Genomic DNA, 16,429 nt, shown 5'->3' on the forward strand with positions numbered 1-16,429 from the left:
TGTATTCTCGATCCAGTGTGTTAAAAGGTAATGTATACATTCAAATCCTTGTTATAATTTCTCTCTCAGAATGATAGATGCGTATGCATGATCATGATACGATGAGTCTTCATGCAAAATGATGCGATCTGTTTATATATTATGATCGTAGGCGACCCCCTGTTATGACGTCACATCAAAAACGGAGCATGCGCACATACAATAACTACAAACTTCATTGTTTTCGTTGCTCACACACCCGATTGAATTCTGCTGAAATGTCGTATTTTGTAAATTTACTGCAATCGTTGCTGGTGCTAGTAATTTCAGAGGTAAGCTATATTCACTACAAATCAAAAAGCTCTAAGTTTAAAATGGATATTTAAGATAAAACAACCACAATAATCAGTCACGTCCGACGCCTTTCCCTTTCTTTTGAGTCCACAGTGCAGTGTGGACATGTAATACATACAGCATCTGTTGAAAAATTTCCTCGCTAAAGCCATTTACCGCCGTCATATCGTTGTGTTTATCTTTGTGTATTTACTTTTTTATGGCTATCATAAGTCATCATTTTCGTCAAGAAGGGTATCTTTTTCATCATAGGCGTAAACCCGTTTACGTACGTTTTTTACATAACATCCTGGTATGGCCTACGTTCTCCGATTTACCCTTTCTGAGTAGTGAGTAGTAATGACCCGCTATCACGTGAATATGATGATAATTTCACCCTTTCATTCCGGATATTCAAAGTTTTCCAGAGATACACGAAAGAGCGATGAACCAAAAACAAAATGGTTATTGAAAAATAGATAAATATACAAGATATTATTACAGTAATTCCCAGTGAAAATATACACAATCTTGCATTGGTGGGTTCAGTTTGTAACAACGCCGGACCCAGCAAAGAACAAACAAACAATTCAACAACAAAAATATGTCAGCACATGAACAATAAAAGCAGCATATATCACATTCATGAAATGTAAACATCATTGTTCCTATGCAACAAATACTACAATAGATTTGTTCTTATAAATATTAATAAGTCACTAATTTACATATTTTTCCAATACATAACTAGTCGTCACCACTGCACCATGTAAATTTGTGACTATACAGAAAAAAAATATGTATATGATGTAAAATATATTTTTACTTTTAGTTGAATTTTGTTCATTAGATTTTTGAAATTTGGAGAATAACAAAGACTGCCATATGCTCTGAATAGCTAAGAAGATATATGCCTAGTCAAAAGATGGCTTGCAGGTGTAAATAATGAACAAGATGAATAAACTTTCAACTACGTACTTCTCTATAATCAAATGAAACATAAGTGTTTTCCATTTTTGGCAAGGTAGTAAAAGGTTATTCAAAATGGTATCTACATGTAAAATGTTTTTTTTTTTTAAACCAGAGGTATATATTTAAATGGAAAATTGAAATTCGATAATTGTAGCAATATATATATTACAGAAACACTTGGTACCACAGAAGTATTTGAATTTAGTCATATTGGTGGTATATTTTTGAAAGGAAGGCCTGTTATTTTGTAGTCTTTCCATCAAATAAAAATTTAATCTCACCATTCCGTAATATTTACATTATATGACATGGCTGTAATAAAGCAATAACAGTCGATCGTGGAAGCATATGCAAGTGAGGTTACATGTAAGTCTGTAGCACACATTACATTGTATACAGACAAAAAATCCATACCTCAGTTACGAGGCAATGCTTGTGATATTTTTAGACTGCAGCATTCCAAAAGGAACATTCAGTACAATATGATATATCAAATAAAAAAAAAATAACCGTACTCTGTTCTCTTAATATGCAGTTCACACCTTGAACATTTGATAGTAGTAACTAAAGTGGTCTTGATACTGTCAAATTCATTACACCTTGTCGAAACTTTAAAATTCTATGTTAATGATATTCTGACTGAGTTTAATATATTCGTACTTGATACGGTCACTTCACATACATATATATACTGTTTATTGGTGTGAATTTGTGTGTGTGTAGTACCACGCGCTTTGGAAATATAAGCTGACATTATATTAGAAGCTGTAACCATCCATAATATTCTTTCAGAGATTAAAAATTAAATAAACAAATAACTAAAGCACACTTTGTAACTAAGATCCAGCCTTGTCTCTACTTATGTAAGCCTAGTTGAAGCTTGTACAAAACATGTAGTTACATAAAGTTGAAACAATGACAGATCTTGCTGTTTCAATCTAAACCTGCACTTTTGTCAGCTTTGTGGAATGTTATATATCATTTCCATAGAATCTATTCTACCTTTGTTAATTTTCATAAATGAAAATATTGCATTGATATTCATAACATTATGTTCTTGTAATTGTAAAGATTTCATTTTGAAAACTTGATTCTGTGTTAAATGTTTTGAAATTGGCAAGTTATAGTAAAATAAAGTAAAAATAAATTTGAAAAATCTCTGTATGACAAGAGCACAAAACGTTTGCCTAGTTTGTTCAGGGGAGAGTGGGTGCAGTCTTGAAGTAAAACATGCAGTAGAGATGCAGACATTGTTTTGTAGAAACAGTTGAAAAGAAAGTATTTATTTTGTATTTCAGTGATAGAGCCAACTATCGCAGTAAATAGGAAACACTTCATACGTGTAAAACTCTGATATGTTTTTAAAAAAAACAAACCATACTTCTGTTTTAGTTAAGAATAAATCTCATGAACATGAATCATCCAGCAGTTTTGATAAGAAAGTGTAACATAATACACGTAGCTATAAAAAACGTTTAGTAACTGTGTACTCAACCGTGTAAAAATTGAAATTTCACTGGTAATGAAACATATAACGTTGACTCCTTTTTTTTTTTTTAAACTGTGTAGGTGTCTGCAGAATATTGTAGTGACTATGGCCACAGGTGAGTGACATTACCGAGTAGTAACTATTAATTTTGAAATAAATGTTGGAGAGCAATAAAGTTGATAATCAGTCATTAATGATTTAGAGGACATGCTGATTAATAATTGTCTCTAGAGACTGGGTTATATTTATCATGTCTTTTTTTACTGTGTGTTTTATGGACCAGAACAGAATAATTAGGTTCAAAAGTGTGGCCTGTCATTTTCAAAGAGAAACTAAAATTTATGTACGCATACATATGTAAAGGTCAGGGACTGTGTTCTCTTGTATAGGTGTAGTGAGTTCATAATACAGTTGTGGCTATGAGTGAGTTTGATGTCCGGTATGAATGACAGTATTGACAGTATGAAATAGAAAATGTTGATTAGTGATAAAAAAAAAAAAAAAATTGTTTTTAGAGTATAACTGTAATCCTCTTTCTCCCAACTTGTCCTTTGTATAAACAAATACCTTTTAGGAGAGAGAGGATTAATTTCCAACTAAAATCATTTGAACCCAGTATAGACCCTCTACCAAGGGTGCCCAGCAAGGGAGGAAGGAGGGAAATGGCACATATTATTTATGTATTATATATATATCATTAATTATGTTTGTTCAGCAAAGGGAAATACAAATGACCTAAGGGGCCATGTCAATATGAGTCACAGTCTCACAGATGAGTAGTGATAAAACTGTTCTGTCCAGACTATTTTGGCTGAATAAAGAAAAGAATTGGGATGGCATAATTATATGTGTGCAAACATATAATATATGTAATATAGGAAAAAAACAAAAAAAATTTGTGATTTTGAGAGTTTTAAGTCATATTTTTAGCACCACAAAACCAGTGACGTAGACACATGAGTGTAGGATGACCAGGGTATAAACATCATATTTTCTGTTCAAAGGCGTACACCTTTGCTTGTGTGTAGTATAAATGATGTATATAAAGATAGGTATATCGACACCCAGGACAACTGACTCTGAGCAGTTACATGTAACAATTACTACCGGTAGTAGTTTACTACAGCTGTTACAACAAATACAACATTGCGATATTGATAATCAAAATAAATCAGGAGAAATCTCAAAATAACACAGTATATAGGAAAGTGTAATTGACCAAAAGAAAGCAAATATGTCCAGCCAATATATGACTTGTCAAAAGACTCTGTCATAGTTGACTACTGAGTGGTGAAAGATGTGATTGGGAGTAAAAGATGTTGTTTTTTAAACGCTGACCGGCCATCAACACTTGTCATTTCAGTTGTTCACCACCAGAGTATTGCTGTAGTTACACATGTTGTAAAGCATACACCCACTACAGTTTTTGGAGTATGTGGTATTTCTGGTAAGTATACACTGTGTTTGCTAAGGTCTGGGAACCCTGGTAACACAAAACAGATGAATCTTAAAACTGGCATTGTTTCCCATATTTTATCATTTTAGTGGTGACCCCCCCCCCCCCCCCCAGTAAAATGACTGGGGCACTAGATTTTACCTACTAGATTTTACCTACTTTAATACCGCCCTAACGAAAACGGAGTACAGAATGTGTCTAACAAATACCAAATGAATGCGTACAAATATTTTAAAAATCGATGAGTAAGTTTATATCATCATATAAAAAGAAAGATGGTAATGTTTCTCAAATCAGTGTTTATCAGAACAGATGGGGACACACCCAGTCTATTTATAATTTGCTTGTAGGCACACAGTTTGAAATGTCAGTTGCTTGTAGTAGGTATGATTAATGAAGTAGTAACCACCTCAAAGGATGAACAATATGTTTTGATTATGCATATTAAATAATCTCCTTTTTTAACCAGGCAAAAATTTATGATCATCGTTTAAATTTAGGAAGAAAGATCAAATTACCTCAGATATTGATAAAGTTTGAGTTGACACAAACCATTGGAAAGATTAAATAGTAGTAGCTCCTTCACAAATGTAATTATTTATTTTGTTTTGTTTCAAAACTGTCCACCAAGATTTTAAAGTTGATACAACATTGTAAATTGTTTAGTCTTCAAGGTTCAGTTGTGTCCAAGCCAAATAGTATGGCACTGACAGAACCAGTTGTTGCAGCTGGCATTCTACATTTATACTCTGCCTACAAGACATTGTAGTTCCCCAGCAGCTACAAATCTACACAATAAGGAAACACAAATTGTATTTATCTGATAGGGTACATTCTAAGCAATATGCCCTTAAATGAAAGGTCAACATATTTTTGTCGTAAGTCAGACTGATAAAGATAGGTTTTCTTGTGAGTCACCACAGACTAAAAAAAGGTGATAGATGAACCCCCAATTTGATGTCGTGTCAGTGATGTATCAAATTAACTGACTTTGTGATTGATTCTCGGCTAGTTAAGTTACATAGTTGCATAGAACACAATGACTTGTTTTATATAGCTGAAACTAAAATCCAGGGACAGGTTTAAACTATTGAAAATGTATATTGTACACATTTGTACTGGATGTTAGTCAGTGAGATAACAACACTAAATATCAGTACTGTGTAGCTAACCTGTTTTGAAGAGCTGAAGAGTTGAAAAATTATTATAATGTAGATGGAAAGTATGCAGCTGAAAGTAAAGTAAGAACTTACTACATTTGTATAATGATAGGTTTAACTCCTTTGAGCAAGGCTATACTAGAATAGGACAGCATAGATTCCAGACTACATTACTTTTAGTAGGCACATAGCTATAGTGATGGTGGCACTTCCCTCCAGTGTAGTTAATTGACTTTAAACCCCAATGTTAGAATCCCATGGTCTTGGATTAGTACTATCTTATCAATGAAGCAATAACGATTACTTTGGTAAATAATACCATTCTTTGTTTCAGACCTCTAACTGACAACTGTGTTTCACACCAAAAATTTTTTGACATTGGTCTTTAACACCAGTTTCTGTTCATTTCAGGTGTATCATAGTATTTGTCTTAATGGCATGTTTTGGAGGTTGTGGCTACTACAGACGTCGCCATCTGTTAGTACGAGGTCGTGGTCAACCAACTACAGTTGTATTTGCCTCTACACATCCAGCACAGACAGTTTCTTCACAAAATACACAGAATGTACAAATGCCACATGTTATAGAACGTCCTGTAGGTGATTTCCCTGCCCCACCACCATACAGTGAGGTAAGGATTTATGTTTTGCCATGAATTTACCGTGAATTTACATGGGTTAGGAAGCCAGTGAGGCTTTTAATGACCCCTTTATAATACTGTTCTGAGGTGGTTATCAATACAAGCCTTAAAATGACAAGTTGATGTAGGAACAATAACCACTTCTGGTAAACTGTTTCAAATGTTTACAACACGTTGACTGAAAAAATCTGTATGATTATTTTGAAATGAAGTGTATTTGCTATTTTATTAATCACCAATATTGAGATAATTATGTCTTTGAACATTTGTAGTGATTTTTGAAGGTTAGTGGATGTGGATGGAAATCTTGGTCTCATCAAGAAATAAGCTATTTCACAGAGACAAAGAAATTGTGAAACATAACATTCAGATGTTATTTCCTGAAAATTTTCTTCATTCAGCCAAGGAAAATATGAGTGACCTAAGGGGCCTTTGTCACTATGAGTTGCTGGACAAATGGCCATGAGTATTTTCCAGCAGAGTAAAGAAAAATATTGGAGAATAACATAATTATACCAGCTCCAGTAATATCAAAGAAAAATTGGGAAAAGTAATGGCAATTTTGAACGTTTTGACTCATATTTCGAACATAGCAGAACCATTGATGTAGACATGCCTTGTTGTGACATAGAATGATCAGAGTATATATTCCATATTTTTTGTTCAACAAGCTTGTGCATGATATTAGACTAGCTATACTTTGTACCTCTACTTCTATAACAATTTGGTGTATACATTGTAAACAGTGAAATTCAGATATCAAAAGTGACAGGATGTCTGTGAATGGATTCAATTTCCTTCTCCATTTCAGATTGTACAAACGAAACCTGTACACTATATTTTTGTCAACACATTTATTTGTATCATCTTGTTTTAGGTAACATCCAAGCCTGATATGTATCCCAAGACAGACAGTATGGCTTCACCATATCCTCCAAGTTACCCTCCAGCAGGTTACTACCCCCCTCCCCAGCCACCACACTTCGGACAACAACCACAGCTGCCAACCTATGAAGCAACGATAAGCCAACCAGCTACAGCAGTATCAAGCAATACAACAGCACCACACAGTGATACTGGTAATAATACCATTGGAGTATCGTAAGCAGTCACTGGTACATATTATACAAGTCACAATACACAAATCCTCTTAACATCACAGCTTACGATGATCAATTTTGAAGTTTACTTGGAAATTCTGACTGCAACATATGTTTACTTATGTACGGTGGCCTACAAGTGACAAGACAAAACAAAAATTAATATCACAAAAACTTTAATTTTCAACACTAAAACTTACAAAATTTCATCGAACGAAAACTTAAACTTGTGGACACCCAAACTCAATTTGAAAACAACACATATTTAATCTGTGGATGCGCAAAAACTAAACAAGTGCTACGGCAAAACACAAAAACCCACGGCAACTTAAAGACTCACGGCAAATTGAAAACCCATGACGGAAGTAGAATCTCATGGCGGAAATGCAACATGTACAATATGGTTTCACACGGGTGTTTATTATCAGTGTACAACAGTTGTCCCAAATTTTCTTCAATATCAAGATAAAGATGCTGTACGTGTAGTGTAGTAAGAGTAAGTCCATAGTGAATGATGACCTCGAAGAGAGTTTGATTCAAGTATTCTTCCTTCAGAAGTTTTACGGGTGATGAAATTTACCATTTCATGTCAAAGTATTATAACATTCGATCACCACATTAGAATATACTTGGTCATGTGATTTATTGGTCTAAAAGAGATGTGTGATGACAGATGAATGAAACATGGCATAAAGAATTCGAGTTTCTGATGAAAACAAAAGACAGCAATTAGGCCAAAGTAAAACATGGTGGTGAGTTAATGCAGTAGTCATATATGTAGTACACATACAGAATTCCTCATAACTTTATTTCAGAATGTACAATTTGATCATATTTAGATTGTTAATATAAGCTTACCAATGTGTATTACCTAGAATGGATAGTATGTATCTGGAAAAAAACTTAACCTTGAGGTTTATTTTATCAGTTTTTATGTAAGTTGCAATATCTGACATTAACTGGATTTTTCTAAGTTATTTTTACACTAAGACATGAATCTACATATTGATAACCAGTTTAACTATTCATTAAGCTACAAATGTATGGCCACTTAATTTCAAACAAACTTCACAATAGTGATGATAAGTTTGTTGCTATGTTTAGAAATTACTTGCATACATATGTTGAGTTATGTCATGAATTTCTTACAAATATCAGGATACATACAAGAACACATTCCTCTATTCTCTGATAAGATGAATTGGTATGGAAACCAGTTATAGCTAACAGCTGTTCAGGTTGAGTTAGCATAAAAGATTTGTTGATGATGTGATGTACAGCACACTGTAAACCGTGGAGGGTTCATGTGTAAACAGTTTTGAACATGTGATTTTTTGAAGTATCAGTATCGAAAATGTTGATAAAATACATTGCCATGGCATGTTGTTTGAAAATGTGATTTCTAACTACATTATAAATTGTGATAAATGACGTCATGACACACTGTTTGTAAATGTTTTTTGCATGGTTATTTGCATATCATCGATGTCACATAGTGAAACTAAACATAGGTGTGCAGATTTCCTGAGATATATGAGCATGGAAAATAAGATTTTCTGAACAGGAACAGTGGTTTGGTTTTTTAAATATCATATGAAAAAAAAAAATTTAAACGCATATATAGCCTGTTTACAGTGCAGAATGACTGACTGTCATATTCAGCTTATTCAGTTGATAATTACGGTTTGAAAATCGACAAAGTTATAGCCACACCCCCAAAAAGCCATTAATGGAAGACCTCCATCGCTGATTATGTACAGTGGTGAATAATTACTACATCATTCTGAAAATCAATCAGTCTGATGTATGTAATCACTCTCCACTAATCAGTACTAATCACCTGTGCAGGTATTCTGCTAATGGTTTTTGGGGTTGTGGCTAACTGTGTCGATTTCCTAACCGTAATTATCAACTTTCTACGGTTAGCAAGACAAGATGAGTGTTATTGGAGTCAGTCATTGAGTGCCATAAACAGGCAAATGTAGGTGAAGAGTGATTGAAACTGACAGCATTCAGCATGCCATAATAGAGTTCAAGAATTTAAAGATGATGAAATTTGAAAAAAATCTGTAACTTTGGACTTTTCATTCAACAATCAAATTGTTGGAAGATCGTTACAAATGTTTGGGAAATAAAGGGGTGAAATGTGTTAATTTTTAGTTTCTGATAAAGTCTTTAAAATAGCACAGAGTACAAAAAACAAACAAACAAACAAACAATAAGAATACAATACGAGCTGGAGAAGGCTGAGTAAATTTAACAGAAATATACTAGATAATGTATTCTAGGCGCCGAGTTCAAAACTACCACATAAAACAACGACAACAATGTACACTCCTTCCTGAAGCATTATAATTTTAGATGTAAATACAGAGCCATCGTTTGGTAGAAATTCAAACTATCGATCACAGGTTTTTTTATTTTATGTTTGTGATGGAGCAATAAATAGGGTTAGTCTGATAACAAGAAACAAAACTAAAAGAGCAAAATACAATTTTTAAAAAACCTGTTGCCTTAATACTAAATTTAAGATTAACACCAATGGTGACTTCTGTTGGATACAGTATATATAGATGGGCCTTACAACAAAGTTATATGCTAAGTAATGTCTTGTATTCAAACTTAAGATGTTCAACCAGGCAACCAAGCAACCAACTAACCAAGCAACCAACTAATCTAACAAAATTATATGCCGAGGAATGTCTTGTGTTAAACTAAAATTGTGTAACCAATCAACCATAACCAGCCAGTCTATGAGCTAACCAATCAATCAACCAACCACTCCACTAACCAGCTAACTAATCTGCCAACCAGCTAACTAACCAATCGATCAACCAGCCAACCTACTAGTCCAGCTGACTAACCAATCAACCAACCCACTAATTAACAATCTAACGAATTAACTAACCAACGCACTAATCAGCTGATCTACCACTGTCAATGAAACATGAAATTCTAGAATTTCTTTTCTGTAAGACGTAATTCCACAAGTGTTCTTAAGACTCGAAAACATACCGGTATGGAAACCATTCTAATTTGTAGCTAACATTTATAGTCATTTATATATAATAATGATTGGCATGAACTTTGAACTGATGACTACAGACAGTTGTAAAATTGCAAATACATACATACACCTGTAATATTTTTTAGGGACAATTTTCTAACTTTTAATTGGTATAAATGTCTACTCAAATTAATATTTCAGTGGTAGCCTAGTACAGACGTAGACAAGGACTAATAACAATACTGGCACTGCTTTTAAAGTTGCTATTTGAAATTGAGACTGAATTTCAGTCATGACTAGAACTGATCTGATTAAAGTCCGATGTAGTGTACACGTCGCAATTTCTTGGTGGCTGTTATATTTACTTTGTTTGTTCTTTTGTGAGCACTCATTACATACTCTGACACAATACCGTAGGGTTTCCTGAGCCACACGAGATCGCCAAGTGAATTTACTCAACCAATGAAAAGGCATAATGTGCTGAAACAGTGCAGACAGCAATGTTATCATTATTGTTTGGTGGTTCCCTTTCTGTCAATTTTGAACATTTAGTATTGTATCGTAAGACAGATTCTGATTGGCTACTCGTAAGTATGACATTGGATTCGAGAAAACGTATGGCATTGTGTCAGATGTATGTAACAAGTGCTCACAAAAGAACAAACGAAAGTAAACGTAACAGCCAAAAAGAAATCGTGACATGTACACTACATCGACTTTTAATCAGATTGAACTAGAACGCCTAACTTAATTTGCATGTGGAACTTTGTTACCTTAGATGTCAAGTTAACAAAATACAAGTGATAATATTTATGTGTTTAGAATTTGAAAGTTATTTGAATAAAAGTCAATGGTTTGTACACGAGTTGTGTGATGTATCTTATCTGTACGTTCATGAATAGCGAGTGGGAGTGCATAGAAAGTGTATTACATTGTCCCTACCTTAGCTTGTACAATGACTGACCACACACACACACACACACACTTTGGCAGGTTTCTTCCCTTGAAAGGGACAGCTGTCAATATCCTACCTTCAAAACAGTTTCAACTCACCTAGAAAAGTTTCGTGACAGTCATGCAAATATGGTAATAACAGATTTCTACAACAGCTAACTGATAAAACTGATGGAAAGTGTGGGTCTACGTCTGGGACCTGATGCCAAGAAAGCTAGGACATTATCTAGACTACTCTTCAGCCAAAAGAGAATTAACTACATACACTATTGTTTGCTCCAAAGTTCAGTTTACCTCAAAAGAATATCCTTGATTTTTAAAAAGATTTCATGGTTTGGCCACTGGGGGAGCTGTTCACAAGTTTTTGTAGGGATGGCCAGAATAGGTATATTGATGAGTAAAGACAACAGACACAAAGTTCCCACTCCTTTCCGAGTTGTTCTCGCTGTACCGTTTTATTTAGCAACTACCAGTAATCAATAGCAACTACCAGTAATAGCCTAACTACTACTATTATGCTCTTTTACATATAGGAACACATGGAGTTCATTTACATACATTTGTCTACCTTGGGTGTGCTTATGGAAAATATTGGTATGTCTGCCAGGTGTGTAGGTATGGAAAATATTGGTATTTGCCTGCCTAGGGTGTGTGTACAGAAAATCTTGTTTAGGTGTAGATTGTATTTGTAAATTTGGTCAATCATTCAAAACCACACAATGCATTATTTGTGAATCTTAAACATGGAATAAAAAAGAAAGATTTATTCCACAAAGTTGCAAGAAAATTTTTACATTTCTTCTTTTGTGTTGTTGGTCCACCATCATTTTCATTATTATTTCTTGACAATAAATGGCAGTAAGTACTAGACAAAACATAAAAATCCAGCACACATCATGAATTGGACACATACACAAAGTGATGACAAACAACACTGGAGCTTGGACTTGGTACAGCGCCCTCTGGAGTTCAAAATAGTTTCCAGTGACACATGAAATTCCTTCTTTTTTTTCACTTTAAATAACAAAAAGTTTGTATTCATATTTGATTGAGAATTGTGATTAATATTCTTGTTACAGTACAAAATAGATTCCAGACTACACAATACTTACAAAGCACTGAATGCCATTGTACATATTTCTCTACATACAATGTAATATTTTAATTTTTAAATGGTCATAACTTAAGATAATCTATCAGAGTTTCCAAATTCAATGACACCATTTCCCTTTCAAGCAATAAGTTCTCTCGGAGTTATATGGTAAGAGGTTGGGTAATGAGTTAGGAAGGGTGACAAGGATGGATGGAAGTAATATTTGAAAACACCAGTGTCTCTCAAAAATTAAGCAGGAATATACAAGTGCTTGTCAACAGAGAAAGTTATACCAAAGTTATATGCCAGTTGAGTAGAAAATGGCAAAATACAAGAAAGAACCTAGAGGAAATTTTGCCATATTATTGCAAAGCCAAAGTTTGCTTTTCACTCTTTACTACATTTACTACATGATGTATCTATAAATCTACAAACTACACATTAAAGGAATTTTTAATTTTTAATTTGTGTTCAGAAAGCTTTCTTCTAATTACAGTTGATTTATGTATTTCTAATATTGAGAGCTTGTTCAAGTTCAGCTCTGCGTTGTTGTATTTTGCTGTAGAAGAATCGACAAACAGCTTCTTGTGCCCAGGATTGGTGATAGAAATCAGCATGTCTCTCTTCCTCAGGATTACCTGCTACATCTGTCATAATCTGTAACATAAAATAAGATCCAGACAGGTTTATATTTTACCAGGTTTAAAGAGGACATTTCTTTTGTTGTATTTGTATGCATGTGTGCATATGTATATATACCCCCCCCCACACACACACACACCCACACACACACACCCACCCACACACACACACACACACACACACACATGCACACGTGTTTGAGACTGCCTATGTATGTATGTATGTATGTATGTATGTATGTATGTATGTATGTATGTATGTATGTATGTATGTATGTATGTATGTATGTATGTATGTATGTATGTATGTATGTATGTATGTATGTATGTATGTATGTATGTCTAAGGACTTGGGTCAATACCTGTCTGAATGTATACTGTGTATCTTTTGCACTTCATGCATGAATGTGTGTGTGTGTGTGTGTGTGTGTGTGTGTGTGTGTGTGTGTGTGTGTGTCTGTGTGTGTGTGTGTCTGTCTGTCTGTGCATGTGTGTCTGTGTCTGTGTCTGTGTCTTTGTCTGTGCGCGCCTGTGACTGTGTCAACACCGTCCAGTACCTCACGTCACCTTTCATACTGAAGTTCACCTGTTATTTCCTGGATGCACTAATGAAGTTAGGGTATCATGAGTACAAGTATTTATTTCATTAAGAAAAAGAAAACAATTTGTATGTTGATTGATGTTTGAGGCTGTCAGGGGAAATGATTAGTTCTTCTCTATGGATTTCTATTTGTTTGTTGTAATATCCTTGTTCTATTTATGAAACAGGAAACAATCAACCCTGGATGACTGCATTTCATTTTAATTTGTAACTTGTCAATGTCTGTTCCATCACGCTGATCTAGTTCACAGAGCACAACAAAAGCAACGTGTTTATCTTTCATTTTCATGTTTACCAATACACTGTACATATTCAGTAATTAATCATATTTTAAATTAATCATACAGAGGCTAGTATTCTATTTTTAGGATATGACAACACAGACTTTGTAGAGGTGTTTAGTAAGTAAACAGTCTTCTAAAACAACAAACACACCTTCAAGTATTTTACCTTGAGATCTCCTGACTGAGACTTTCAAGTAATCAGTTTCTCAATTTTTTTTGTGGTTTTATAGTGAACTAAGTGTTGATGTGTGACAAATACACCTACCCCCCTGTACAAGTCTTTCTTACCTTGAGATCTCTAGACTGTGACATTAACCATTGGTTGATAAATTCCTGTGGATCCTTGGCAAATCCCAGCATGAATTCACGTTGGTTCTTTAACTGGTTAATAGTCTCAACGGTTTCATGGATCTGAAATAATAACGATATTAATATCAATAATAATTCCTTCCCACCTTTATACTACCAGGTTAACATTTACACTAGTCTAGTTCCTCTATGGTATTGTTACAATTTACACCTTCACTCACAAGTTGGCATCTAGACTAGTTTGACAGTAGTCTAGTTCCTGTCCGGTATCGTTACAATTTACACCTCCACTCACACATTGGCATCCAGATTACATTTATACAGGTGGGGCATGGTCATGGTTCAAACTTGCACAAGGATTTTAGCCATTCACAAACAATTGGAAACAGCAAGTTTTGAACTGGCCACTTACTCATACTTGAAGCTGGCCAATCTATTACCATGCAAATATCATGACTGTACAAAAGAAGGTACAAAACAGAAGCCACAATTCTTACAATCCAGATGAAACTTTAGTGTGAGCAACTAAGAAACAAAGCAGTTTGTGATAGAATTATTGATTTCTATCAATACATGAAAGGAGTAATGGTTGAACTGCTTGTGTGTTAGTTATTCAAACTTTTTAAATATCTTTTGGTGAATGAGTACAGTAGATGTATGGTAGAAGGTTCACACAGAATTACATTTACCTTGTTGTCAAGTGCAGCTATTTCTTGTTGGCTGGCAGTGGAAAGTAGAAATGATTTCATTTGTTCTTTTAGCGTGTCATCCTAAGTAGAAAACAAAAGAATCATTTTGAAGAAAGTATGAAAAGAAAAAATACTCAGTTTCTTGGTAAAACATTATTTTGTTGACAGTATTTACTGTAGCTTTAGTTCCACTTGAGTTCTATATAAATTCTAGAATGTGTTTGATTAAACTTAAGATTAAATGTATGACAGATTGCAACTCCTTCATTCTGTACCATTTTAAACAGTTTAGAAAAAAACCCCAGAAATTTAGAAACAAAACTTAGAGTTAGAACATTTTCTCTTCTCCTCTTTTCTACAAATAGTTCTCTAAAGATCACTGAGACTAACTTCACTAGTTAATATTTTCTCTCTACACAGCATGTACTGTACTACAAGCTGTAATTCTGGATAAGTTAAGGAAACATCTTAGTATTTCTTTTTCTAAAACTTGTGGATACACTTTAAAGAATCAAATGCAGAAAATATCCCTTAAAGTTATAGTGCCTTACCAGGTGAAATATTCAGCTGTTTTTGCTCTTTCTAAAACTGTTTTCCGTTTTTTTATATGACATGTAGTTCTTAAAGTATACATATGGAATGGGTAGAAAATTAGTGAATTGGACGAGTCCGAAAACAACGGCCTGATAAACCTCTCAGCATTGATCGCACTCTTTGCGTTTGTACACTGACATAGGGAGTCTTTGTGTGCTTAGGCTCATGTTTCCATTGTATACTACAGGATTATCAAGGTATGACCCGTTGTTAACATAAACAGAAAAGACTCCCTAGCTTGCTGGTACAATAAAGCATTCCCCGCCTCGCGCCAGATCTCGCGAGATATGCAAATAACCTAGCAACTGTTGCTACGGGGGTCAAGCTTTGCGGATTGGCCATGTTGTTTATATGAAAGTCAACGCATTAGTCTGAAAAAAATACTACCGTTTGTGACCATCTACAATCGTAAGTCGCCATGGAAGACATTGAAAAATTGAAAGTACACGAACTAAAGGGCATGTTACGAAAATATGGCTTGTCAACAACAAGATAAAGAAATATACGTCACAGTGTCACGCCGTCATTATATTTCCGAACTGACTGTCATTTCTGGGAATACGTTGTCAGTGCCAAACTTATGCAGCATACTAGATGGCTATAATATTTCAATCTTGAGAAATGGTAATTAATGACAAGCAAAATCGAGTAGTTTTGATTATTAGTACACATGTATGGAAACATTTCCCGTAACCAATTTTCAAAAGAAGTATATTAGAATGCAATGCACATGAAGTGTGGCGTAGTACTAGTAGTGTACTACACATCCACCGGCCGTAAGCCCTTATGAACCGTTGACATTTACACTGTTGACAAATACGGACGAAAGCTAAAAGTCTTACACATTTTTAGAGTGCAAATGTCCCGTTTTGGTCCTAGAGTTCAGAATTGAAAAGTTCTAAATTATCGTCACAGGTCGGGAAATCATAGTCAGTTCCTGACAATCGTATTCCGATTTTACCATATGTTATCTTCGTACCAGTCTAGTTCCCGACGACCGTATTCCGATTTTACCCTACCTTAATAACGTTAATAACGTAGAGTAAAATCGGAATACGGTCGTCAGGAACCAGACTAGTACTGTATGAAGATAACTTAGAGTAAAATCGGAATACGGTCGTCAGGAAC

The 16,429-nt window shown here is 34.4% G+C and overlaps 2 protein-coding genes across 4 annotated transcripts in view; one reads left to right on the plus strand and one right to left on the minus strand.

Annotated features, from left to right (window-relative positions):
* The first annotated feature begins 212 nt into the window (after positions 1 to 212).
* Positions 213 to 10,947, plus strand: LOC144433986 (uncharacterized). Its single transcript, XM_078122422.1, has 5 exons — positions 213 to 311; positions 2,854 to 2,888; positions 4,137 to 4,220; positions 5,801 to 6,020; positions 6,907 to 10,947. The coding sequence occupies exons 1-5, from the start codon at positions 258 to 260 to the stop codon at positions 7,132 to 7,134; spliced, it is 621 nt and encodes a 206-aa protein (XP_077978548.1). The 5' UTR covers positions 213 to 257; the 3' UTR covers positions 7,135 to 10,947.
* Positions 10,948 to 11,891: 944 nt separating this feature from the next.
* LOC144433592 (SWI/SNF-related matrix-associated actin-dependent regulator of chromatin subfamily D member 1-like) overlaps positions 11,892 to 16,429 on the minus strand; it is a 38,932-nt gene continuing 34,394 nt past the window's right edge. For all 3 annotated transcript variants that reach the window (XM_078121915.1, XM_078121917.1, XM_078121916.1), the window contains exons 9-11: positions 14,708 to 14,788; positions 13,998 to 14,120; positions 11,892 to 12,840 (exon numbers count right to left, since the gene is read on the minus strand). In XM_078121915.1, the coding sequence (XP_077978041.1) occupies positions 12,685 to 12,840; positions 13,998 to 14,120; positions 14,708 to 14,788 (360 nt within the window). In that variant the 3' untranslated portion in view covers positions 11,892 to 12,684. The remainder of the gene's footprint in view (positions 12,841 to 13,997; positions 14,121 to 14,707; positions 14,789 to 16,429) is intronic.

This window comes from Glandiceps talaboti, chromosome 4 (genome assembly GCF_964340395.1).
Source record: "Glandiceps talaboti chromosome 4, keGlaTala1.1, whole genome shotgun sequence".
Lineage (NCBI taxonomy): Eukaryota > Metazoa > Hemichordata > Enteropneusta > Spengelidae > Glandiceps > Glandiceps talaboti.

Bases quoted from the DNA above. Each gene is read 5' to 3' on its own strand.
- LOC144433986 (XM_078122422.1), top strand. From the start codon at position 258: ATGTCGTATTTTGTAAATTTACTGCAATCGTTGCTGGTGCTAGTAATT. The intron at 4,221-5,800 runs GTAAGTATACAC...TGTTCATTTCAG, and splicing joins TGGAGTATGTGGTATTTCTG to GTGTATCATAGTATTTGTCT. The intron at 6,021-6,906 runs GTAAGGATTTAT...ATCTTGTTTTAG, and splicing joins CCCCACCACCATACAGTGAG to GTAACATCCAAGCCTGATAT.